Here is a 27,004-nt window from a genome sequence, read left to right as displayed (position 1 = left end):
AAAGATAAATGAGAGGCAGAATAAATTTAACTTTACCTTTTTTTTAAAGAAAAGCGTGCAGAAACACAATGACCTGGGAGTGCGTGAACATGATTCTTTGACTGTGACAGGATAAGTTGACCAAGTTGTGTTTTGAAAAATCTAATAGGTTGCTAATTTATTAATGGACACAGGGTATACTAAAACATGAAGTTCTCCTGCATCACTAAATTGGCGCGTTGAAATATTGTAATAATTTCTGAGCATTTGACTTTCGAAAAGATGTCAATGCCTTGGGGAGGTTATAGAGGCAATCTCAGAATAATATCAGGGATGTGTGCTTTCTGTTCACTGGAAAAGACTGGAGGAGCTAGGATTGTTCTCCTCACAACAGGGAATGTGAAGGAGTGGCTGAAAAAAAGGAGCTGAAACATTCGGAGGAGTTTTTCTAACACCCAGGGAGAAACGATTTGGATGCTCAGGTCGCCCATTGAGTATCCTTGGCCTTTGACCTGGAAGAGCAAACAGTTTCTTTGTGGTGTGAGATCTCAGATATGGGTGTGACTGAGAAAGCGCAGAGATTCAAAATCCTGGACAGACCGCACCCTACAAATGTATTCCCCTCTGGCCACCACACCTGAAGAAGGATGGACTCTTACTCGCCTGAGAGGATGCATGGAGCAGACGGACTTAAAGGAGAATTGGAAAGAGGGGATTCCTTATGAGGGAGGGCTGCTAAAATGAGTCAGTTTCGTTACATCATAGAGCAAGGCCAGTTGGCCCGTTGGTTGGCATAAGGTAGATCAACTGAGTTAACAGTGTGACCTAAAGATGAGTGTAGGAGTGTAGGGGTTTAGTTCATGGGGCACTAATACTGTTACTGGGGCAGAGGAAACTGTTCTGGTGGAATAGAAGATACGGGAGGGGGGAGGGGGGAGGGGGGAGGGGGGAGGGGGGGGGGGGGGGGGTGGGAAATGTAGGCCGCTGAATCACAAGAATATGGCAGCATTTCCAAGGCTTCAATTTCAGCAGTCACACCAAAATGTGACAGGAAGGGACAGAGAGCAGCAGGCAGATGTTTGAACAAAAATCAGCAGAGAGAGAGAGAGAATGAACAACAGGTAATAAGGTGAAGTTAATGGTTCTTTACTCAAACGTGTGCATCATATGTAACAAGACAACCAAGTTAATGGGATGAAAACAGATTAATGGATATGAACTGAAAGGGGACTCAGTAATTAGCACTGCTGCCGGGATGCGAGTTCAATTCCAGCCTTGGGTGACTGTCGGTGTGGAGTTTGCACGTTCTCCCCCGTGTGAGTGTGTGTCTGTGTGGGTTTCCTCCCACAGTCCAAAGAGGTGCAGGTCAGGTGGATTGGCCGTGCTAAATTGCCCCATAGTGTCCAGTAGACCAAGTGAATCGGCCATGGGAAATGCAGGGTTACGGGGACACGGTAGAAAGATGGGTCAGGACAGGATACTCTTTGGAGGGTTGGTATGGACTCGATGGGTCAAATGGCCTGTTTCCACACTGTAGGGATTCTATGATTCATTATGGACACACAGGAGATCAAAGCTGGGAACTATAACATTTAGGAGCCTCTGACCTTTCAGGAGGACAGGCAGGAAGGAAAGGGTGGCAGGTTGGATTTATTCATACAAGATGGAATTAGCACCTTAAGTAAGAAATGCTTCTGGATTAGATGATGTAGAATCCATATGGAAGGAGTTAACAAAACACTGATGGGAGTTAGCAATAGATCCCCGAACACGAGCTATAGAGTAGGACCAAGAATAAATCGGGAGATAACGAGGGCTTTTAAAAAAGGCAATCCATAGTCATGGGTAACTTTAATCTTATAAATTGGCTGAGGCAGCTGTGAAGAAAACAATCATTGAGTGCATTTGGGATAGCTTGTTATCCATAATATGTGGATGTAACCAGGGATCATGCTACTTTGGAGAGGACTTATACACTTAATGGTAAGGTCCTAGGGAGCGTTGCTGAACAGGTATGGTGCAGATTCATAGCTCCTTGAAAGTGGAGTCACAGGTAGATAGGATAGTGAAGGCAGCGTTTGGTATGTTTTCTTTATTGGTCAGAGTACTGAGTACAGGAGTTGGGAGGTCATGTTGCGGCTGTACAGGACATTGGTTAGGCCACTGTTGGAATATTGCGTGCAGTTCTGGTCTCCTTCCTATCGGAAGGGTGTTGTGAAACTTGAAAGGGTTCAGAAAAGATTTACAAGGATGTTGCCAGGGTTGGAGGATTTGAGCTATAGGGAGAGGTTGAAGAGGCTGGGGCTGTTTTCCCTGGAGCGTTGGAGGCTGAGGGGTGACCTTGTAGAGGTTAATAAAATCATGAGGGACATGGATAGGGTAAATAGACAAAGTCTTTTCCCTGGGGTGGGGGAGTCCAGAACTAGGGGGCATAGGTTTAGGGTGAAAGGGGAAAGATATAAAAGAGACCTAAGGGGCAACTTTTTCACGCAGAGGATGGAATGAGCTGCCAGAGGAAGTGGTGGAGGCTGGTACAATTGCAACATTTAAGAGGCATTTGGATGGGTATGTGAATAGGAAGGGTTTGGAGGGATATGGGCCGGGTGCTGGCAGGTGGGACTAGACTAGATTGGGATATCTGGTTGGCATGGACGGGTTGGACCGAAGGATCTGTTTCCATGCTGTACATCTCTATGACTCTGTGTGCAACAAGCCGGGTTTTATAAGTGATGTCAGACTAAAAAATTCCATTCGGGATTGGTGATTATAATTGCTCAAAATGAGCATTTAGTTTGAGAGTGGGAAAGCCGGGACACTAACAGTTGTGTTGAACTTAAAGATGGATACTCACATGGGAACGAAGAATAGCACTTATGATGCAGTGTAATTTTCCCTGCCTCTGGGCCAGGAGGCCTAGATACATATCCCACCTGTTTCAGAGGTGTGCAACAACATTTCTGACCAAGTTGATCAGAAAATATCTTACATGGGAATGGACACAGAGCTGGCTGAAATAGACAGTGAATGGAGTTCACCAGAAACAGATAACCATAGGACAGTTACCTTAATATCAGTCAATAGGAAAACGTTCGAGTCTATTTGAAAGGATGTTATTTAGAAATACATGATCTAATCAAACTGAGTCAACATGGCTTCAGGATGAGGAAATTGTGCCGTACAAATGTGTTGCATTTAAATTTTTTGAAGACGTAACAAGCAGGGGAGATGAAGTAATACGTTTGGACTTGCAACACAGATTTAACGATGTAGGTCGAAACGTGTGACTCTGGAAAAGCACAGCAGATCAGGCAGCATCCAAGGAGCAGCTAAGTCGATGTTTTGGGCATAAGCCCTTCGTCACCTCTCCTGCTCCTAGGATGCTGCCTGACCTGCTGTGCTTTCCCAGCGTCACACTTTTCGACCCTGACTCTCCGGCCTACCTGCAGTCCTCATTTTCTCCAGGGTACTGCATAAGGCTATTTAATAACAGTCCATTCCGTCGTGGGGGGGGTTAGTGCATTAGTATCTTTGGAGGATTGTCCAATGAATAGAAACCAAAGCTGGAATGAGGGTGAATCTCTTGCAGCACAGCAATCTGTAATGAGTGGAACACCACAGAGATCATTTATCGAAATGAGGGAAGGCTGCAAAATGCTGTAACACTGAGTCATTTCGGGGGGGGGTTCTGGTGCTTGGATAACATAAACATAACTAACATACATGTTCAGCAGGTAGGAAGGGATGGGCAAGTCCAGCAGGTAGGAAGGAAGGAAAGCAAGCAGATGGAATATTAGCATTTATTCCAAAGGGAATGGATTCTAAAAATCAGGAAGGGTAGCAAAGATTACACAAAGCACGAGTTACACCAGAACAGGAAATACCGTGAACAGCTTTGGTCACCTTATCCAAGGAAAGCTGTACTGGCTTTGCAGGTAACCTAGAGAAGGTTAATCACAGGTATGGTGAGATTTCTTCTGTTCAATAGTTGACTAGGTTAGGCTGATACTCATTGAGTTTCGGGAAAATGAGAGGAGACCTTATTGGAACATAAAGGATACTTAGGGGGCTTAACTAGAGGGGTTACGAGAGTTCAGTACAAGAGGGCGCAATATCAGAGTAACGGGTGCCCATTTAAGACAGAGATGAAGACAAACGTCTTCGCTGGGTACTGCGGAATGCACCTGTAATGACGAGGAATACAAGGCTATCGGCCAAGTGCTGGAAAATGGGATCAGAACGGTCTGTGTGGTTGTCTTTGACCGAGGAGGAACAGAGCTGTTCATGCTTGGTCATTCAGTATATTCAAGGCCGAGACAGATGGTGTTTTAAGCTGACAGCAAACTAAGGGTTGTGGGTAAAGGCAGGAAAGTGGAGCTGAGAACGATCAGATCAGCCGTGATTCTTGTTGAATGGTGTGGCCAACCTGACGGGCAGGCTAGCCCACCTCTGTCCCTTACACATGACAGTCCACTTAGAAAATCAAGCATTTACCACCACTTCTGGTTGCTTGTCACTACATTTTTTTTTGTATTTGTATTGCTGCTGCTCCTGTTATTCGTTGAGATATACATTTTCTGATAATTCTGTTGTGTGCCACTGCGTTAAATGTCTTTTCAGAGTCCACGTAAACTACAACACACCATTACCCTCATCAAAGGCCTGTACCCTCCTCAAAGGATTCCAGGAAGTTAGTGCAACATGACTTTTCCTTGGGAAGTCCATGCTGCCTCTCTTTAATTAACCCACTTTTGTCCATGTGACTATTCATTCTGTCCTGAATCATTATTTTGAAGGAGTCAGCTGTTAAATTGATCGGTCTGGAACTGCTCGGCTTATCCTTCCACCCTTTTTGAAGGGGTGCACAACGTCTGCAATTCTCGAGTCCTCTGGAAGCGACCCGAAGTATAGGAAAGCCAAAATGATCATGGTCAGTGCCCCTGGGGGGGTGCCACGTTTACTTTCTTCAGAGTGTCTGGGTGGTTCTCATCCTGTCCCGGCTGCTTTGCAACTTTTAGGGCTGGTTGTTTACCTGTCGCTTCCTCCTCCAAATTTCAAATACTTCTAGTGACTGAGTTACTTCCTCTGTCATCGTGGCATCGGGGGACATCGGAGTCCTTTGTAATGACTAATGCAAAGTGCTCACTGAACATAGTGCTCTTTGCCACTATGTGTGAATCCCCTTTTTGGTGCCTTTTTTTTGTTAAATTCACATGTGCAACATGGGAGTCACTGGCTGGCGAGTATTTATTGCCTAACCGTAGGAGAACGTGTACAAGGTATGAGCAGGTAGGGAAAGGGGTAGGTTTTGGCTTGTGTGGGACAAAGGCTCAGCTAGCGTGACTTGGATCAGATAAGAACTTGCAGTAAACAGTGAGGTGCTGGAGGCAAGGGTCATGGGTTAAGGAGGTGAAAAGCCAGTTAACAAGGTTAAGACCATTCATTGTATAACTCCAGATGACTTAATCTTTACTGTTGGTGCCCACTGAATGTGATGGTCACTCAATCAATCTAGATGTTGCCTATTTGGAGGCTGCTCCCTGTCAGTGACTATAGAATTCATTAAGAAACTGGTGTTCGAGTGAAGACCGAGAACTCATATCTCTGTGCACATGGGCCTGGAATAAAGATGAAGGAAGTAAAGCCGTATTGTGTCTCTGAGTGTTTGCTTTGACTGATCCAGGGATAGGGAACTGGGATGACACATCGATGCCCCTGACAAAGTGGTGTTGAGCTGCCTTTTTGAGTCATTGCAACTCATGCGTATAGTTATACTCACAACACTGTTAGGGAGGGAGTTCCAGCAATGGTGAAGAAACGGCGATACATTTCCAATCCTGGATGCCGAATGGGGGATCTTGGAGGGGGCGGTGTTCCTGTAAAGCTGCTGTCTCTCTCCCTCTCGTTGGAAGTGGATGGGGGTTTGCAGTGTGTTGTCGAAGGGTCTTTGGTGAATTCTAGACAGTACATATCGCAGCGATGGAGCATTGGGGGTGGAGGGACTGGATGCTTATTGGATGAGTTGCCAAGAAAGTGGGCTGCTTTGTCCTGGGTGGTGTCAAGCTTGAGTGTTCTTAGAGTTGCACTCATCCAGGCAAATGGGGAGGATTCCATCACACTGCTGGCCCGTGCCTTGTAAATGGTGAACAGCCTTTGGGAAGTCAGGACAGGAGTTACATGCTCCTAATCTCGGAATTGCTCTTGTAGCCACTATTTATCTGGCAAGTCCAATTGAGTTTCTGGTCAATGTTAACCCCCAGGCTGTTGACAGTGGGGGATTCGGTAGTGGTAATGCTATTGAACGTCAAGAGGCAGTGGTTCAATTCTCTCTTATTGGAAATGATCGTTGCCTGACATTTCTGTGGTGCAAATATTACTTGCCACTGTTCAGCCAAAGCCTGGACAATGGCCAGATCTTGTGTTTGAGCCGGGACCTCTTTGGTATCTGAGGGGTCGTGAATGGGACGGAACATTGTGCAATCATCGGAAAAAAAATTTCCGGTTCTGACCTTACGACGGAGGGAAGACCATTGGCGAAGTAGCCGAAGGTGACACAACCCTGCAGGAACTCCGACAGAGAATGTCCGAGAGCTGAGGAGACTTGGAGCGGAGGTGCCTGACCTCTAATAACCGCAGCCATCTTCCTTTGTGCCAGGTATGAGTCTTCCCCCACCGATTCTCATTGACTGCAGTCTCACTGGGGCTCCTTGATGCCACACTGGGTCAAATGCAACCTTGACCTAATGACAGAGATTCTCACCTCCCCTCTGGAATTCAGCTCTTGGGTAATGTTTGAATCAAATCTGCAATGAGATCGGGGTTAAGTGACCTGCAGAAACCCAAATTGGGTGTCGGTGAGCAGATTCTTACTGAGCATATGCTGCTTGATAGCACTGTGGATGACAGCTTCCATTACTTTCGTGTTCATTGAGAGTCGACTTGATGGGGTAGTAATTGGCCGGGTCGGATTTGTCCTGCTTTTTACGGACAGCATATACTTGGACAATTTCCCATGTGGGCCCTACGCCTCTTTGACCAACCTTTAACCAAGCAGGTGCCTTACTAAAGTCTGGTCAGCCTGAATCTGTGAGGCAAAGCATCAAGCGTTTTCCAATCTATCACCTTCTCCTTTTCCACTCTTTGTGTCATCAGATTTCAGCGGTACTAATTTGTGAAGAGAGGAGAGAATCTCACACCGTCATACGATACGGTTCAGATTTTGCTGGAACCGTCAGTGGTTGGACCAGTTCTTGCATTGAATTCAAAGTGTTTTATGATTGACATGGGTAAAACAGGGAGCAGGAGGTCATTCAGCCCTTTGGGTCTTCTCCATCGTTCAATCTGCTCATGTCTGATCAGCCATCTCAGTATCCTTCGATCCCGTTCAGCCCAAGACCTGCACCTGACTCCGAACAGCACCAGCCCATCCCTGGAACTACTCGTGAACTTGTCGGTGTCTCAGCAGGTTGTACGACTGCGTGAATCCCTTCCCACACACGGCGCAGGTGAACAGCCTCTCCCCGGTGTGGACCTGCTGGTGCCTCAACAGGGCGGAGGAGGCAGTGAAGCCCTTGCCGCACTCGGCGCAGGAGAACGGCCTCTCCCCGGTGTGAACCCGCTGGTGCTGCAGCAGGGCAGAGGACTGAGTGAAGCCCTTGCCGCACGCGGCGCAGGTGAACGGCCGCTCCCCGGTGTGGACCCGCTGGTGCTTGGTGAGGTCGGAGGATCGCCTGAACCCAGTCGCGCAGTCGGAGCACCGGAACGGTCTCTCGTCAGTGTGAAGAATTTGATGGGATATCAGCTCCCGGGAACATTTGAAGGACTTCCCACAGCCTTGGCAAGCGAAGGGCCTCTCCCCGGTGTGGAGCCGCTGGTGTCTCAGCAGGTGAGACGACCGGGGGAATCCCTTCCCACACACAGAACAAGCGAATGGTCTCTCCCCGGTGTGAACCCGCCGGTGAATTTCAAGGGCGGAGGGGGATTGGAAACCCTCTCCGCAATCCCCACACCGCCACGGTTTCCTGCCACGGTGAGCGGCTTTGCCTTTCATCCTCCGAACGGGGAGGCCCAGTCAGATCCTGGGGTCGCCTGTGCTGTCAGTCGTCTCCTGGCCACCGTGCAATGAGAACTGGAACAGTAAAAGGCAAGTGTGAGGGATTGGCCACCGAAACACAAAGACAGATTGTGAAATGGACTGAAATGAATGTAGCCATTTACGGAGCTGGAACCGGGGGCGGGGGGGGGAGGGTGGGGGGAGGGGGGAGGGTGGGGGGGGGGGGGGGGGAGGGTGGGGGGGGGGGGGGGGGAAGGTGACAGTGAAAACTGACCGATTGCTGTAAAAAAAACGCAACTGATTCATGTCCTTCCAGGAAGGATACCTGTCACCTGGTCTGGACGCACACAACACTCTGATCTCCCCTAATGGAGAGAAAGTGAGGGAGACCGGGGGGGGGACTGCAGTGAGACCGATCTGAAACAGCTGCAAGAGAGATTGACAGAGTCTCCCGAACCCCAATCCCCTCCACCGCCTCAAAAGGACCACGGTAGCAAAGTTTTGTGAAGACCGCCACAAAACATCCTGACTCACCTGAGCAGAAATTTCCTCTGCTCAAACGTTGCAAGGACGGAAGCCGTTGACTTTTCAGTCCTCGCTACAAAACTCGACTCCTCTCCGACGACTCGAGCCCTCTCCCTTGTCACGGTGAGCCCGACTGTTCACAACCACAGTGAAACAATTCACCTCACGATGAGCTTCCAACTACATATTCCATCATCTCTAAGGTCACCTATTCATACCTCGGTAACATCACCCGAATCCACCTTTATCTCAGCTCATCTGCTGCCGAAACGCTTAGCCATCCCTTAGTCACTTCAAGACTTAACCGTCCTAATGCACTGTCAGCTGGCCTCCCACATTCAACCTCACTGTCATCTAGAGGTCATCCAGAACTCTGTTGCGCATATGTTTGCTCACATCCAATTCCGTTCACACATCTGTGACGATGCTGTCAGGTTAAAAAGGTTATTCTGTCTTTGGGTTTTTTTTTGAGGAGGAGTCGTAAAGGCAGAGGTGCTGCAGAGTCTAGGAAGTAACAGCGAAACAATGGAAGGGGAGCAGCCAGTTCTCCCAGTTCAGGGCTTTTCAAGAATTTTTTTTAAGTCGCAAGATGTTGGAATCCACAAAAGTTGCAAGCTTCAGTAAAGAATTCCTCTCACTTTCTCTGAGAGCTCTCTCTCTCTCTGTGTTCTCTTCTGCCTGTAAGAATCTGAGTTTGAATCTACCTTCTTGCCGAGAGTTGACGGGATGCTACTGGATTGGAACAGTTAATTAGTAATAGTTACTGTATCGGGTCAGTTAAGTTTTCCACTGTTATTCTAAATTCCGCTTTTTTTTTGTTTGTCTTTCAACTGTAGTGTTTAAATAAGTTCTGTCTTGCTTAAAGCCGAGTGGTTTGACCAGCTGCATCACACCTTGAACACCCACTTCACATCTGCCTTGAAAATTAGAAAAGGTTTGGGTCTGGGCTACCTTCTTAGTGAGTGGGTCTGGCCTGGTGTACGACACATCGCACCTGTGTTCACTGACCTACCTTCTGAAGCACCAAAACTTTAAACTTCTCATTTGCGATTTTCAAGTTCCTCCTTGGCGCCTGCTTAGCGGTGTTGTCGCCTCCAGCCTCGCAAATATCCCTTAGCTGTAACGTCCCAACCCTCTTGAGTTACCCATGGCATCTTGAGCTTTTCTAAGAGATTTTAAATCACTCCACCATTGCTGACTGGGTCGATATATTGGCGAGTTTTGAGAAGATTTGTAGCCCAATTTGAGGTTCTGGATGTAGGTTTGCTCGCTGAGATGGAAGGTTCCTCTTCAGAAGCTTCATCCAGAGGTTCACTGAAGATATTACCCAGTACGGTGACAAAACGTCTGAAAATGAACCTTCCAGCTCAGTCAGCAAACCGACATCCAGGGTCTATGTATGCCAAGGCCACAAGCTTTGTCATGTCCTCCCTTAACCTCTCTGCCTCTGACCTAATTTACCTCAGAGTCATCCTTAAAACTTACTTTTCTGTCTCAGCTGTGGTTCCCTGTCTTACAGTGTGGCCCTGTGTCAAAAGTCGCTTTATCTATGAATGAAATGAATTGTTTTATTCTTCAGTAGGTCTCATCTAAATACAAATTACTCTTGTCGGTTTGGAACACTGATCATAATGCCGGGCTCTGTCATAATACATGGATGAATATCTTCTAACTGTTGACCTAACAGCATTGCAGGAGCATCTTTACAATGGCATTTGTTCAAACATGGACAACTGGGGATTGGCAATAATTGTTTCTCTCTCTACTGAAACTAGCAGAGTTAGTGTTTCACTCGTGTTTCACGAACACAGGGTGAAATATGGAATAAAATTGGTGCAGAATTTGGTCAATATAAGGTCAGAAGTGGAAAAGAAATCGACAATAGCATAGGAGAAACAATTAATGATGGTGAATTTCAGGCGGGCACAATGGCTCAGTGGTGAGCACTGCTGCCTCACGGCGCCAGGGACCCGAGTTCAATCCCAGCCTCGGGGGCGACTGACTGTGTGGAGTTTGCACATTCTCCCCGTGTCTGCGTGGGTTTCCTCCGGGTGCTCCGATTTCCTCCCACAAGCACAAAGATGAGCAGGTTAGGGTGAATTGGCCATGCTAAATTGTCTAGTGTGTTCAGGGATGTACAGGTTAGAGTGAATTGACCATACTAAGTTGTCTATAGTGTTTCGGGATGTATAGGTTAGGGTAGATTTGCCATGAATCAGGTATAAATGTAGGGAAATGAGTCCGGGTGGGTTACCGTTCGGAGGGTCAGTGCGGATTTGTTGGGCCGAAGGGCCTGTTTCCACACTGTAGGGAATCTAATCTAATCTAATGAATACTGTACAGAGATAAAGCTGCTAAATCAGCAGCAGCTGGTCAGGTAACCTCATTCAGACACAGTCGGCAGAAATAACAACAAATTACTGAATTAATAAAGAAGGGGTGGATGTTACACAGAGCAGGGAGGGACAGAGATGAGCCAGAGCAAAGGATGGACATGGATTCAGGTTAACAGTAAAGAAGTTACACCAGCTCCACAACCATGGAACCTCTCACAGGTAACAGAGCACAGCACAAAATACTCGAAAGTATAGCTGAATTTTCAAAACATGCTCACCTTGACAACAATTGCGAGGCTGGAATCTGTCAATAAAACAATATTAGATTAGATTAGGTTCCCTACGGTGTGGAGACAGGCATTTGGCCCAACCAGTCCACACCGACCCTCCGAAGAGTAGCCCACCCAGACCCATTGTCGTAACCTACATTTACCCCTGACTAATGCACCTAACCTACACATCCCTGAACACGATGGGACAATTTAACATGGCCAATACACCCTAACCTGCACATCCCTGGGCACTATGGGACAATTTAGCACGGCCAATCCACCCTAACCTACACATCCCTGAACACTATGGGACAATTTAGCATGGCCAATCCACCCTAACCTGCACATCCCTGGGCACTATGGGACAATTTAGCACGGCCAATCCACCCTAACCTGCACATCCCTGGGCACTATGGGACAATTTAGCACGGCCAATCCACCCTAACCTGCACATCCCTGGGCACTACGGAACAATTTAGCATGGCCAATCCACCCTAACCTGTCCATCCCTGGGCACTACGGGGACAATTTAGCACGGCCAGTCCACCCTAACCTGCACATCTTGGACTGCGGGAGGAAACCGGAGCACCCAGATGAAACCCACACAGACACGGGGAGAATGTGCAAACTCCACACAGACAGTCGCCCCCGAGACTGGCATCGAACCGGGACCCTGGATCTGTGAGGCAGCAGTGCTAACCACTACGGCACTGTGCCACCCCAAATTACCCTTCTGTATCAAATCCTTAAGCTTGACTTCATTACTTCTCACAGCTCTGTCCTGTGAACTGTAAAATCGTCTGCCATGAAAGCTCAAAACACTAAAAGCTTAAATTTTCTCAGTGTAAAAGCCACTTGCGATGATGTCAGACCATGTTACTGGCAGATCCCCGAATGAAATTGGGCTTGACAGAAATAGTGAGGATCTTTCTTTCCTGCTGTGGCCATTCACTGAAGCATCAGCAGATGAGATTGCAGGTTTTCTTTTAACAATAAAGCAGAGGTTTTTATCCCACGGTGACTCAGTGGTTAGCACTGCTGCCTCACTTCACCAGGGTCCCGGGTGTGATTCCCACCTCGGGGTGACTGTCTGTGTGGAGTCTGCACATTCTCCCTGTGTCTGCATAGGTTTGCTCCCACAGTCCAAAGGTGTGCAGGTTAGGGTGGATTGGCCGTGCTAAACTGCCTATAGTGTTCAGGGATGTGCAGGTTAGGGTGGAATTGGTCATTCTAAATTGTCCCATAGTGCCCAGGGATGTGCAGGTTAGGGTGGATTGGCCCTGCTAAATTGTCCCATAGTGCCCAGGGATGTGTAGGTTAGGGTGGAATGGCCGTGCTAAATTGTCCCATAGTGCCCAGGGATGTGTAGGTTAGGGTGGATTGGCCGTGCTTAATTGTCCCATAGTGTCGAGGGATGTGTAGATTAGGGTGGATTGGCCGTGCTAAACTGCCTATAGTGTTCAGGGATGTGCAGGTTACTCCTGACTAATGCAGTTAATATACACATTATAGTCGAGCGAGGGTTTACTAAGGAAATTGAATCTCTCGTCAAGGGGAAGAGGAAGGTTTATGTAAAGGTGAGACGTGAAGACTCAGTTAGGGGCTTGAGAGTTACAGGTTAGCCAAGAAGGACATAAAGAGAGAGAGCTAAGAAGAGCCAGGAGGGGACATGAGAAGTCTCTGGCAGGTAGGGTCAAGGAAAACCCAAAAGCTTTCTATAGGTATGACAGCAATAAAAGAATGACTAGGGTAAGATTAGGGCCAGTTAAGGACAGTAGTGGGAAGCTGTGTGAGGAGTCTGGAGAGATAGGAGAGGCACTAAATGAATATTTTCCATCAGTTTTCACACAAGAAAAAGACATTGTTGTCGAGGAGAATACTGAGATACAAACTATTAGACGAAAAGAGATTCCGGTTCATAAGGAGGAGGTGTTAGCAATTGCGGAAAGTGTGAAAAAACAGATAAGTCCCCTGGGATGGGTGGAATTTACCCTCGGGTTCTCTGGAAAGCTAGGGAGGAGATTGCAAATCATTTGACTTTGATCTTTATGTCATCATTATCGACAGCAACAGTGTCAGGAGACTGGAGGATAGCAAATGTCCCCTTGTTCAAGAAGGGGAGTAGAGACAACCCTGGTAATTAGAGACCCAGTGAGCCTTACTTCGGTTTTGGGCAAAGTTTTGAAAAGGATTATAAGAGATAGAACTTATAATCATCTAGAAAGGATTACTTTGATTAGGGATAGTCAGCATGGTTTTGTGAAGGGTAGGTCATGCCTCAGAAACGTTATTGAGTTCTTTGAGAAGGTGACCAAACAGGTGAATGAGGGTAAAGCAGTTGATGCGTTGTATATGGATTTCAGTAAGGCATTCGATAAGGTTCCCCACAATAAGCTATTGCAGAAAATATAGAGGCATGGGATTGAGGGTGATTTAGCAGTTTGGATCAGTAATTGGCTAGCTGAAAGAAGACAGAGGGTGGTGGTTGATGGGAAATGTTCATCCCGGAGTTCAGTTACTCGTGGGGTACCACAAGGAACTGTTTTGGGTCCACTACGGTTTGTCATTTTTATAAACGACCTGGATGAGGGCGTAAAGGATGGGTTAGTAAATTTGCAAATGACACTAAGGTCAGTGGAGTTGTGGATAGTGCTGAAGGATATTGTAGGTTACAGAGGGACATAGATAAGCCACAGAGCTGGGCTGAGAGGTGGCAAATAGAGTTTAATGTGGGAAAAGAGTGAGGGGATTAACTTCGGAAGGAACAACAGCAATAAAAAATACTGGGCTAATGGTAAGATCCTTGGTAGTGCAGATGAGCAGGGAGATCTCGGTGTCCACGTACATAGATCCCCGAAACTTGCCACCCAGGTTGATAGGATTGTTAAGGAGGAATATGGTGTGTTAGCTTTTATTGGCAGGGGGATTGAGTTTTGGAGCCACAAGGTCAGGCTGCAGCTGTACAGCACTCTGGTGCGGCCGCACTTGGAGTATTTGTGTACAGTTCTGGTCACCGTGTTACAGGAAGGATGTGGAATTATTGCAAAGGCTGCAGAGGAAATTTACTAGGATGTTGCCTGGTCTGGAGGAAAGATCATATGAGGAAAGGCTGAGGGGACTTGAGGCTGTTTTCGTTAGAGTGAAGAAGATTGAGAGGTGACTTAATAGAGACATCTAAGATAATCAGAGGGTTAGATAGGGTGGACAGGGAGAGCCTTTTTCCTCATATGGTGATGGCTAGCACAGGGGATTATGGTTTTAAACTAAGGGGGTGATAGATATCGGACAGACGTCAGATAGTTGTCGGGGTGTGGAACACACTGCCTGCAACAGTAGTAGACTCGCCAACGTTAAGGGCATTTAAATGGTCACTAGATAAACATATGGATGAGAATGGAATGGTGTAGGACAGTTAGGCTGCAGATTGGTGCTGCAGGTCGGCACAACATCGAGGGCCGAGGGGCGTGTACTGCACTGGAATGTTTTATGTTCTATACTCCTTCATATGAGAGAAACAACATTTCCTTCTGACCCCAGTCAAGTCTGCTCCAGAAACTTCAAAGATCTTTCACTCCCTGCGATTTCTGAATTAAAATAATTCCTCAATTCGTCTCAACAAAAAGCAAATCAGATAATCAAACGGTGCAAAAGAGGCCCTTTGACCCATCAAGACTGTAGCTTCTAAAAATACACTATGACCTACATTAGTCCCATAACTTTAAAATTATGTCCCTTTGTTATTGACCTTCTATTCAACCGATACAGTCTGCTCATACTCAGAAATACCTCGATCGGGAGCCCTCTCAAATTTCCTGAGCGTATCCAGTCTCTTTCCATCCCTAAAATGCTCTATTCCAGACAGCATCCTGGTAAATCTTCTATGCATCCTCCCCAGTGCAACCTCAATTATCCAAATTTTGGATTATCCGAACAAAATCGCAAGCTCCCATAAACATTTTATGAAATTTAAATTAAAGCACAGAGAGAGCAGGCAGCCAGGGCTGGCAGCAGGAGCAGGAACAGGGTCGCCAGGGGAACCCTGTCCCTGCTATTACCCCCCACCAGGGGAACCCTGTCCCTGCTATTACCCCCCCACCAGGGGAACCCTGTCCCTGCTATTACCCCCCCACCAGGGGAACCCTGTCTCTGCTATTACCCCCCACCAGGGGAACCCTGTCCCTGCTATTACCCCCCCACCAGGGGATCCCTGTCCCTGCTATTACCCCCATCACCAGGGGAACCCTGTCCCTGCTATTACCCCATCACCAGGGAAACCCTGTCCCTGCTATTACCCCCCCACCAGGGGAACCCTGTCCCTGCTATTACCCCCCCCACCAGGGGAACCCTGTCCCTGCTATTACCCCCCCACCAAGGGATCCCTGTCCCTGCTATTACCCCCATCACCAGGGGAACCCTGTCCCTGCTATTACCCCATCACCAGGGGAACCCTGTCCCTGCTATTACCCCATCACCAGTGGAACCCTGTCCCTGCTATTACCCCATCACCAGGGGAACCCTGTCCCTGCTATTACCCCCCCACCAGGGGAACCCTGTCCCTGCTATTACCCCCCCACCAGGGGAACCCTGTCTCTGCTATTACCCCATCACCAGGGGAACCCTGTCCCTGCTATTACCCCATCACCAGGGGAACCCTGTCCCTGCTATTACCCCATCACCAGGGGAACCCTGTCCCTGCTATTACCCCATCACCAGGGGAACCCTGTCCCTGCTATTACCCCCCCACCAGGGGAACCCTGTCCCTGCTATTACCCCCCCACCAGGGGAACCCTGTCTCTGCTATTACCCCCCACCAGAGGAACCCTGTCCCTGCTATTACCCCCCACCAGGGGAACCCTGTCCCTGCTATTAGCCCCCACCAGGGGAACACTGTCCCTGCTATTACCCCCCACCAGGGAAACCCTGTCCCTGCTATTACCCCATCACCAGTGGAACCCTGTCCCTGCTATTACCCCATCACCAGGGGAACCCTGTCCCTGCTATTACCCCCCCACCAGGGGATCCCTGTCCCTGCTATTACCCCATCACCAGGGGAACCCTGTCCCTGCTATTACCCCCCCACCAGGGGAACCCTGTCCCTGTAATTGCCCAATCACCACGGGATCCCTGACCCTGCTGTTGCCCCATTGCTAGGGCAATGGGCGGCACAGTGGTTAGCACTGCTGCCTCACGGCGCCAGAGATCCGGGTTCTATTCCCACCTCAGGCGACTCTCTGTGTGGGGTTTGCACATTCTCCCCGTGTCTGCGTGGGTTTCCTCCGGGTGCTCCGGTTTCCTCCCACACTCCAAAGATGTGCAGGTTGGGTGAATTGGCCGTGCTAAATTGCGCATAGTGTTAGGTGAAGGGGTAAATGTAGGGGAATGGGTCTGGGTGGGTTACGCTTCGGCGGGTCGGTGTGGACTTGTTGGGCCGAAGGGCCTATTTCCACACTGTAAGTAATCTAATCTAATCTAATCTAATAACTATGTACTGCAGGAACCATGTCCCTGCTATTACCCCCCTCCAGGAGATCCCTGTCTCTGCTATTGCCCCATCACCAGGGGATCCCTGTCCCTGGTATTACCCCCCCACCAGGGGGACCCTGTCCCTGCTATTACCCCATCACCAGGGGAACCCTGTCCCTGCTATTACCCCATCGCCAGGGGAACCCTGTCCCTGCTATTACCCCCCACCAGGGGATCCCTGTCTCTGCTATTACCCCCCACCAGGGGAACCCTGTCCCTTGTATTACCCCATCGCCATGGGAACCCTGTCCCTGCTATTCTACCATCGCCATGGGAACCCTGTCTCTGCTATTACCCCCCCACCAGGGGAACCCTGTCTCTGCTATTACCCCATCACCAGGGGAACCCTGTCCCTGCTATTACCCCCCCACCAGGGGAACCCTGTCCCTGCTATTACCCCCACCAGGGGAACCCTGTCTCTGCTATTACCCCCCACCAGGGGAACCCTGTCCCTTGTATTACCCCATCACCAGGGGATCCCTGTCCCTGGTATTACCCCCATCGCCATGGGAACCCTGTCCCTGGTATTACCCCATCGCCAGGGGAACCCTGTCCCTGCTATTACCCCCCCACCAGGGGAACCCTGTCCCTTGTATTACCCCATCACCAGGGGATCCCTGTCCCTGGTATTACCCCCATCGCCATGGGAACCCTGTCCCTGGTATTACCCCCATCGCCATGGGAACCCTGTCCCTGGTATTACCCCATCACCAGGGGAACCCTGTCCCTGGTATTACCCCCATCGCCATGGGAACCCTGTCCCTGGTATTACCCCATCACCAGGGGAACCCTGTCCCTGCTATTACCCCCATCACCAGGGGAACCCTGTCCCTCCTATTACCCCATCACCAGGGGAACCCTGTCCCTGCTATTCTACCATCGCCAGGGGAACCCTGTCCCTGCTATTACCCCCCCACCAGGGGAACCCTGTCCCTGTAATTGCCCAATCACCACGGGATCCCTGACCCTGCTGTTGCCCCATTGCTAGGGCAATGGGCGGCACAGTGGTTAGCACTGCTGCCTCACGGCGCCAGAGATCCGGGTTCTATTCCCACCTCAGGCGACTCTCTGTGTGGGGTTTGCACATTCTCCCCGTGTCTGCGTGGGTTTCCTCCGGGTGCTCCGGTTTCCTCCCACACTCCAAAGATGTGCAGGTTGGGTGAATTGGCCGTGCTAAATTGCGCATAGTGTTAGGTGAAGGGGTAAATGTAGGGGAATGGGTCTGGGTGGGTTACGCTTCGGCGGGTCGGTGTGGACTTGTTGGGCCGAAGGGCCTATTTCCACACTGTAAGTAATCTAATCTAATCTAATCTAATAACTATGTACTGCAGGAACCATGTCCCTGCTATTACCCCCCTCCAGGAGATCCCTGTCCCTGCTATTGCCCCATCACCAGGGGATCCCTGTCCCTGGTATTACCCCCCCACCAGGGGGACCCTGTCCCTGCTATTACCCCATCACCAGGGGAACCCTGTCCCTGCTATTACCCCATCGCCAGGGGAACCCTGTCCCTGCTATTACCCCCCACCAGGGGATCCCTGTCTCTGCTATTACCCCCCACCAGGGGAACCCTGTCCCTTGTATTACCCCATCGCCATGGGAACCCTGTCCCTGCTATTCTACCATCGCCATGGGAACCCTGTCTCTGCTATTACCCCCCCACCAGGGGAACCCTGTCCCTTGTATTACCCCATCACCAGGGGATCCCTGTCCCTGGTATTACCCCCATCGCCATGGGAACCCTGTCCCTGGTATTACCCCATCGCCAGGGGAACCCTGTCCCTGCTATTACCCCCCCACCAGGGGAACCCTGTCCCTTGTATTACCCCATCACCAGGGGATCCCTGTCCCTGGTATTACCCCCATCGCCATGGGAACCCTGTCCCTGGTATTACCCCCATCGCCATGGGAACCCTGTCCCTGGTATTACCCCATCACCAGGGGAACCCTGTCCCTGGTATTACCCCCATCGCCATGGGAACCCTGTCCCTGGTATTACCCCATCACCAGGGGAACCCTGTCCCTGCTATTACCCCCATCACCAGGGGAACCCTGTCCCTCCTATTACCCCATCACCAGGGGAACCCTGTCCCTGCTATTCTACCATCGCCAGGGGAACCCTGTCCCTGCTATTCTACCATCGCCAGGGGAACCCTGTCCCTGCTATTACCCCATCACCAGGGGAACCCTGTCCCTGCTATTACCCCCCCACCAGGGGAACCCTGTCCCTGCTATTACCCCCCCACCAGGGGAACCCTGTCCCTGCTATTACCCCCCCACCAGGGGAACCCTGTCCCTGCTATTACCCCCCCACCAGGGGAACCCTGTCCCTGCTATTACCCCCCCCACCAGGGGAACCCTGTCCCTGCTATTCCCCTCGTCACGGAAACCCTGATCAGTTCTCCAAACAATGAGTTTTTCTAACAAACTCCTCTCCGCCCGCCTCGTTCGGATCATCGAGGTTGTTCTGCACACCTTTCTGATATTGCAGCGACCAGAACTGCACACAGCCTAGTTGTGGCCTAACCAAAGCTTCTGCACAGCTCCAACCTAATCTTCTTTCTCTTCTAATCTATGCTACAGCTGGTAAAGACAAGCTTTCCTTTCTCAACTCCCCAACTACCCGGTCCTACTACCTTCAGGGATCTCCAGGTAAGTATTGAGAGGTGCATTCCTCTGAGCTGCCGAGTGTCCTCATTGAGTATTCCCTTACTGTGATCCTCGTTCTAAAGTGCATCACCTCACACCTATCAGGGATAAATCTACATGCTCCTGATCCGCCCATCTGACCGATCCGTTTATATCCTCCTATAGCCTAATACCCTCTTCCTCACTGTCAGTCACCCAGCCCATCAATACATCATCCACAAACTTACTTATAGTCTCCCCTACCCACGTTCTCACCTACATCAGTCCGAATATCAGAAACAATTAGAGGCTGATCCCTGGGGTTTGCCACTGCACACTGGGCTCCAGTCACACCAGCAGCCTTCTCTTTGTCTCCTATCACTGAGCCAACATGCCAAGTTACCCTGATCCCACATGCTTTGAGCTTCATTATCAGTTTCCCATGTGGGTCCTCAGCAGAGACCTTGCTCAAATCCATGTACACTATATCAACTTCCCTTCCCTCACACTAATACTTGGTCACAAACATTCCACCTCCCTCTGACACAGCCATGCTGACTATCCGATCAAAGCTGGAGTCTCTAAATGGAGGTTAATTTTACCCTTCACTATTTTCTCCAATAGTATCCTTCTTATTTATGTTACACACACATGCCTAGAGTTCCCTGGTCCATCTCGAGCACCCCTTTCAACAATCCTCCATTTGCAGTCACCTGATAACTGACACTTTATTTTCTTTAATCCTTCGTAACCAATGTTCATATACCACCTTTTTTGATATCCAAACTCTACAACGGATATTTATATTTATATCACACATCTTTCATCCCACACTGGAGACAGAGAAAAATCTTATAGTTGGGGCAATACACAAAGGAGCATGACGACATCACACATAGGAAAGCAGAACTTCAGGCTATGAATGTTTCTGAGAGGGTGCAGAGGATGGTTACCATTGAAAGGATGAGAAATTTTAGCTGCAAGGTTAATTTGGAGATTGTTGGGAGATTTGACACAGTCACACAAGGTTATGATTGTCTAAATCAGACTGGATTAAGATTATTTTCATGATCAGATCATAAAAGAGTTAAAGGACAGGGATTTAAGATGTTCAGCAAGACCCATAAGGGAGAAGTGAAAAAGATCTTTCTTAGATGACAACAGACAAACATCTGGAAACTCAATCCTTACCCTTCAATGTCAATTATCCAGGTCCTGATAAATCAACCAACACTGTCGGATCACAAGGTGACAACTGGTTTGAATTTCCCAAATGCAAATCCTCCACTTGCAGTAACCTGAAAAACACATTTACAAAGTTATTATTCTTAATCTAGGATCAAAGTTCTCTTTTTTCATTTTGCTGTACCAGTTACAAAAGCTATTCCAGTAAAGCTGCAACACTGACATCTCTAAAATATGGATTATTCACAAGCTAACGTCCTAGTCCACAGATAAATCCATCTGAATAATTTCTGCTCCATCAGTCTGTACTCCAGCAAAGGACGTTGTGAATAGAAAAAACAATCAGCACTTATGAAATACCAAAACACCTCCTGACTCCCCAAAACCATTCCACCATCTCAAAGGCCCTGTCCAGGAGTACATTGGTGCGCTCTTTGCTTTCCTGGGTGACAAACTTAGGTGAAAATGCAAGGACAGCTGGGACTGCAAGTTGTGAAGGCAGAATCTATACACCGCAGAGTAAGATGGACAGGTTAAATGAACTGATGAGGCAGAAATGATTCAGATGGATTTGTCTTGACTTTTGTGGGCAGGACATAGCTGAGGGATGATCCATATTTCGGAGAGATGTCAGTGTTGCACCTTTATTGGAACAGCCTGGTACAGTAAAAATGAAAAGAGACAGTTTCAATCCTGGGATTAGGAATAATAACTTTGCAAATGTGTGTTTTCAGGTTACTGCAAGTTGGGGGGGGGGGGGGGGGGGGGGGAGGGTTTGCATTTGGGAAAATAAATGAGTTGTCAGCAAGATATAGTGAACGTGACGCCAGTGAGGAAACCCAACAGCGTCCAGGACAAAGCTGACTTTTTTTGTTGTTTTTATTTTCTTCTTGGAGCAGCCCCATGCACACCCTCCATCACTGATGCACAGCAGCTGCAGCCTGGCCCATGGTCCAAGGCAGCAGCAACTTGCCCCGCAGCAAGATGGCGGACCCCGTCGCCACTGCCCCCCATAAAGATGGCGGCCCCCGTCGCCACTGCCCCCAATAAAGATGGCGGCCCCCGTCGCCACTGCCCCCAATAAAGATGGCGGCGGCCGCAAGCCCGGGCCTGCAAAGCGCGGCAGGCCGTAAAACCGGAGTGAGCCGGTGCCCGGGGGAACCAGCTCGCTGCCGGTCTGCGGAGCGCCGCGGCTGTCCACGCAGCCTTCCTCGCCCAGTCGCGAGTTCCGCATGCACTCACCGCGGCCCCCGGCCGCTCTCCTCCGCGTTGGGAGCCCGACCGCCGACGTTTCCGGCCGAGCCCAGGGCGCCGCCGGCAATGCGCATGCGCAGGGCCGGGGCCGGGCCGCACGCCTGCGCAGTCCCGGACTTGTGAATGCATTCCTGCCCCCTGGATTTGGCTTTGGGTCATCATCACATTGGCATGGGTTGTCTCTTGTTGGTGTGTGTGTGGCACCCGCTGTTGACCTGACAGTGTTTCAAGACAAACATGCAAAGTCATTAGGTCAATTTATACAGCAGCCAGGGGTTTTACCACTTGCTCCAGTGATCCTTATGTGTGGAAAGTGGGAGAAAGACATAGAATAGAATCCCTGCAGTGTGGAAACAGCCCCAACAAGTCCACACCAATCCTCCGAAGAGTCACCCACCCTCTTGCCTACCTATTATCCTATGATTTGGAGATGCCGGTGTTGGATTGGGGTGCACAAAGTTAAAAATCACACCACACCAGGTTATAGTCCAACAGGTTCCAATTAGTGCTACTAGTGTGCTTCCAATTAAACCTATTGGACTATAACCTGGTGTTGTGTGATTTTTAATTATTATCTGATATTATCCTGACTAATGTATCGAGCATGTCCCTGAACACAATGGGCAATTTAGCACGGCCAATTCACCATTAACCTGCGCACCTTTGGATTGTGGGAGGAAACCAGAGCAAACCCACGCCGACACGGGCTTGGGGGGGAGAAGAACGTGCAAACTCCACACAGACATTCACCCGAGGCTGGAATCAAACCCGGGTTCCTGGTGCTGTGAGGCAACAGTGCTAACCGCTGAGCCAACCATGCCGCCAAGTTGCCAGAAGGAGGATTTTACACATGTGCAACTCAGTCACAGCATGCACCGAAACACAAATAAAATCAAAAAACTGGGGATTCTGCAACAAAACCAGAAATTGCTGGAGCAAGTCAGCAGGCTTGGCAGCACCCGTGGAAATGGTCTGGGTCAGTGACAGCAGGTCTGGAGAAGGGTTGCCAGACATGAAATGTTATCTTTGCTTGCTCTCCACAGACGGTGGCATTTTCCAGCAATTTCTGTTTCTTTTTTATTTCAGAACATCACACCATGTACATGAAGAAAGTGATCAGGTGCTGGGGAACACAAAAAGACTATGCTGGGGAACACAAAAAGGTGAATGTAATTAATTCCTGTAATGGGGGTTTACTCATAAGGAAAGGTTTGACAGACTCAGCCTGCATCCATTGCACATTTGAAGAATGAGAGTTGATCTTCTTGAAACATAATGCCAGGGTTGCAGGTTTTGAGCTATAGGGAGAGGCTGAACAGGCTGTGGCTGTTTTCCCTGGAGCATCGGAGGCTGAGGGGTGACCTTATAGAGGTTTATAAAATCATGAGGGGCATGGATAGGATAAATGGACAAACTAGAAGGCAGAGGTTTAGGGTGAGAGGGAAAAGATATAAAAGAGACCTCAGGGGCAACTTTTTCACACCGACAGTAGTGCATGTATGGAATGAGCTGCCCGAGGAAGTGGTGGAGGTTGGTACAATTGCAACATTTAAAAGGCATCTGGATGGGTATATGAGTAGGAAATGCCTTAGAGGGATATTGGCTGGCAAGTAGGACTAGATAAAGTTGGGATAGCTGGTCAGCATGAAGAAGTTCGACTGAAGGGTCTGTTTCCGTGCTACAGATCTGTATGACTTGATATGTAATGGTCAGGAGTCTTAACAGGGTGGGCGCCTTGTGAGAAAGACTGGAACTAGTGTAAATTTAAAATGTCTCTCATTTAAGAGAAGGATGAAGAGGATTTCCTTTTCCCTAGTCTGAAGAAAGGTCACTGAATTAGAAACATTAACTCTGCTTTCTCTCTGCAGGTGCTGCAACAAATGCTGAGTTTCTACAACAGTATCTGTTTTTGTTACCTTTTCTTTCAATCAGTCTTTGGAAACCTTTTCCACAGAGACTGGAGGACGTCAGTGAATACTATTAAAGCAAATATAGATAGATTTTTGACTAACAAGGAAGGGAGCAGGCATTAATGTGATTTGAGGTCGCAATTAGATCAGCCATGATCCAACAATATGGTGGGAGGCAGACGTGAAGGGCTGAATGGCTGAAAGTGTTATGGTAACATGTTAACAACACTGACATCCCCACATACTCAACTAAATCACATACTTTTGACATATTGCTTGTGCTCTTTGATCACTGACTGAAAATGCTGCACGGACCCCACCACCAGGCACATATTACCCTCCCCTCCCCTATCAGCGTTCCGAAAAGACCACTCCCTCCGTGACTCCCTCGTCAGGTCCACACCCCCCACCAACCCAACCTCCACTCCCGGCACCTTCCCCTGCAACCGCAAGAAACGCAAAACTTGCGCCCACACCTCCCCCCTCACCTCTCTCCAAAGCCCCAAGGGACACTTCCATATCCGCCACAAATTCACCTGCACCTCCACACACATCATCTATTGCATCCGCTGCACCCGATGTGGCCTCCTCTATATTGGGGAGACAGGCCACCTACTTGAGGAACATTTCAGAGAACACCTCTGGGACACCCGGACCAACCAACCCAACCACCCCGTGGCTCAACACTTCAACTCCCCCTCCCCCTCCCACTCCACCAAGGACATGCAGGTCCTTGGCCTCCTCCATCGCCAGACCATAGCAACACGACAGTTGGAGTAAGAATGCCTCATCTTCCGCCTAGGAACCCTCCAACCACAAGGGATGAATGCAGATTTCTCCAGTTTCCTAATTTCCCCTCGCCCCACCTTGTCTCAGTCCCAACCCTCGAACTCAGCACCGCCTTCCTAACCCGCAATCTTCTTCCTGACCTCTCCGCCCCCACCCCACTCCGACCTATCACCCTCACCTTGACCTCCCTGCACCTATCACATTCCCAACGCCCCTCCCCCAAGTCCCTCCTCCCTACCTTTTATCTTAGCCTGCTGGACACACTTTCCTCATTCCTGAAGAAGGGCTTATGCCCAAAACGTCGATTCTTCTGTTCCTTGGATGCTGCCTGACCTGCTGCGCTTTTCCAGCAACACATTTTTCAGCTCTGATCTCCAGCATCTGCAGTCCTCACTTTCTCCTTGAAAATGCTGCCAGTCAGGATTGCGCCAAATGGCTCTGTCGGAGCACCTTCACCAAGCTGTGGTTAAGAAGATTGTGTTCCACTGTTTGGTAGAACAACCCACTGGGGATTGGCGTTATCTAAACTTTGTCTTCGATCCAATGCCCACAAACAAATAAGTTAATGCCTCCACACAAATCTTTGTTTGTAAAATAACATTTAGACAAACACTGTCCACGGAAAATAATCAAGTTACTTTCCTCAGTCTCTAACAGGAAACCTTCCCCAGTCCGCGAAGTGAAGAACGGATTTCAAGTGTCGTATAGGTGCAGGAAATATCAGATGCACATCGAAAGACTTAGAAGAATAAAAGAAGATAATTGCTGCGATGATGTTTCTCCTCATGGAAGAGCCGAGGATTAAAAGGAATTAAGGGGCACCAAGTTAAGACCATCAAACATAGAGGTGGAAGTAAGGCCATTCGGCCCATCGAGTCCACTCCCCCATTCAATCATGACTGATGGGCATTTCAACTCCACTTACCCACACTCTTCCCGTAGCCCTTAATTCCTTGCGAGATTAAGAATTTATCGATCTCTGCCTTGAAGACATTTAACATCCCAGTCTCCACTGCGCTCCGTGGCAATGAATTCCACAGGCCTGCCACTCTCTGGCTGAAGAATTGTCTCCTCATTTCCGTTCTGAATTGACCCCCTCTAATTCTAAGGCTGTGCCCACGGGTCCTAGTATTCCCGCCTGACAGAAACAATTTCCCAGCATCCACCCTTTCTAAGCCATGCATTATCTTGTAAGTTTCTATTAGATCTCCTCTCAACCTTCTAAACTCTAATGAAAACAATCCCAGGATCCTCAGCCATTCGTCATATGTTAGGCTGACCATTCCAGGGATCATCCGTGTGAATCTCCGCTGGACACACTCCAGTGCCAGTATGTCCTTCCTGAGGTGTGGGGCCCAAAATTGGACACAGTATCCTAAATGGGGCCTAACTAGAGCTTTATAAAGTCTCAGCAGCACATCGCTGCTTTTACATTCCAACCCTCTTGAGATAAATGACAACATCACATTTGCTTTCTTAACCACGGACTCAACCTGCAAGTCAATCTTTAGAGAATCCTACACTCGCACTCCCAGATTTGTTTGGACTTTGGCTTTATGAATTTTCTACTTTTTAAGGCTGAGTTGAAGAATTTGTTTTCTCTGAGAGGATTGAGAGTCTTTGGAACTCCTGCCAGTCAAGGTTCTGGAGCAGAATCTTTGTGTATATTTAAGGCTGAGATAGAAACTTAGAAGATAGGAGAAGGCCATTCAGCCCTTTGAGCCTGCTCCACTGTTCATCACGATCATGGCTGACCCTCCAATTCAAAAGCCTAGTCCTGCTTTCTTCCCATTTGATCTCATTCACTCTGAATGCTCTACATCGCCGCCTCTTCAATGTTTTGGAATCAACTCCTTCCTGTGGTAATGAATTCCACAGGCTCCCCACTCTCTGGGTGTAGAAATGTCTCCTCATCTCCATCTTAAGTGGTCTGCCCTGAACCGTTAGACTGTGACCCCTGGTTCTGGACATACCCACCATTGAGAAATCGCTGAGTCTGCCCTGTCCGGTCCTGTTAGAATTTTATAAGTCTCTATGACCCCTCCCCCCCATTTGCCTGAACACCAGCAAAAACAATCTAACCTAGTCGATCTCTCCCCAGACGTCAGTCCCTCCATCCCCAAACCCAGCCTGGTAAACATCAGCTTACTGAGACCAAAGTGCCCACAGTATTCTAGGTGTGGCCTCACCAAGGCCTTGTATAGCTGCAACAACTCACCTCTGCTCCTGTACTTGACACCTCTCACAGTGAAGGCCAAGGTCAACATACCATTTGCCTTCTTTCCTGCCTGCTGTACCTTCAGCTTACCTTCAGCGACTGGTGCACATGGACGTCCAGGTCTCGCTATACTCTCTCAACTTACAGCCGTTCAGGTAGTAATCTGCCTCCTCGTGCTTGCTTCCAAAGTAAATCACCTCACATTTATCCAAATTATCCCGCATCAGCCAGTGATTTGCCCACTCACCTAACCTGTCCAGGGTTAGGGTTCAGGTTCGGATTCGGGTTCAGTTGAGGGTTAGGCTTGTTGAAGGGATCTCTGCAACCCTGTTACA

At 49.0% G+C, this 27,004-nt stretch overlaps 2 protein-coding genes across 3 annotated transcripts in view; one reads left to right on the top strand and one right to left on the bottom strand.

Annotated features, from left to right (window-relative positions):
* LOC140460471 (uncharacterized) overlaps window positions 1–8,615 on the top strand; it is a 16,484-nt gene extending 7,869 nt beyond the window's left edge. The window contains exon 4 of the transcript XR_011954109.1: window positions 8,346–8,615. The gene's annotated coding sequence lies outside the window, so the exon portion shown is untranslated. The remainder of the gene's footprint in view (window positions 1–8,345) is intronic.
* On the bottom strand, window positions 1,110–27,004 carry LOC140460473 (uncharacterized). Of its 2 annotated transcripts, XM_072555020.1 has the most exons (5): window positions 24,690–27,004; window positions 21,741–21,967; window positions 20,505–20,611; window positions 11,169–11,194; window positions 1,110–8,104 (listed from the first exon to the last, which is right to left on the bottom strand). In XM_072555020.1, the coding sequence occupies exon 5, from the start codon at window positions 8,024–8,026 to the stop codon at window positions 7,412–7,414; it is 615 nt and encodes a 204-aa protein (XP_072411121.1). In that variant the 5' UTR covers window positions 8,027–8,104; window positions 11,169–11,194; window positions 20,505–20,611; window positions 21,741–21,967; window positions 24,690–27,004; the 3' UTR covers window positions 1,110–7,411. The 2 variants fall into 2 exon arrangements, with proteins under 2 accessions (XP_072411121.1, XP_072411122.1); XM_072555021.1 differs by lacking the exons at window positions 11,169–11,194; window positions 20,505–20,611; window positions 21,741–21,967; window positions 24,690–27,004 and adding an exon at window positions 8,564–8,615.

The sequence above is a fragment of the Chiloscyllium punctatum genome, chromosome 36 (genome assembly GCF_047496795.1).
Source record: "Chiloscyllium punctatum isolate Juve2018m chromosome 36, sChiPun1.3, whole genome shotgun sequence".
In the NCBI taxonomy this organism is placed as follows: domain Eukaryota; kingdom Metazoa; phylum Chordata; class Chondrichthyes; order Orectolobiformes; family Hemiscylliidae; genus Chiloscyllium; species Chiloscyllium punctatum.
The sequence above is the reverse complement of the archived record's forward strand: the minus strand, read 5'-3'. Positions and strand labels throughout refer to the sequence as shown.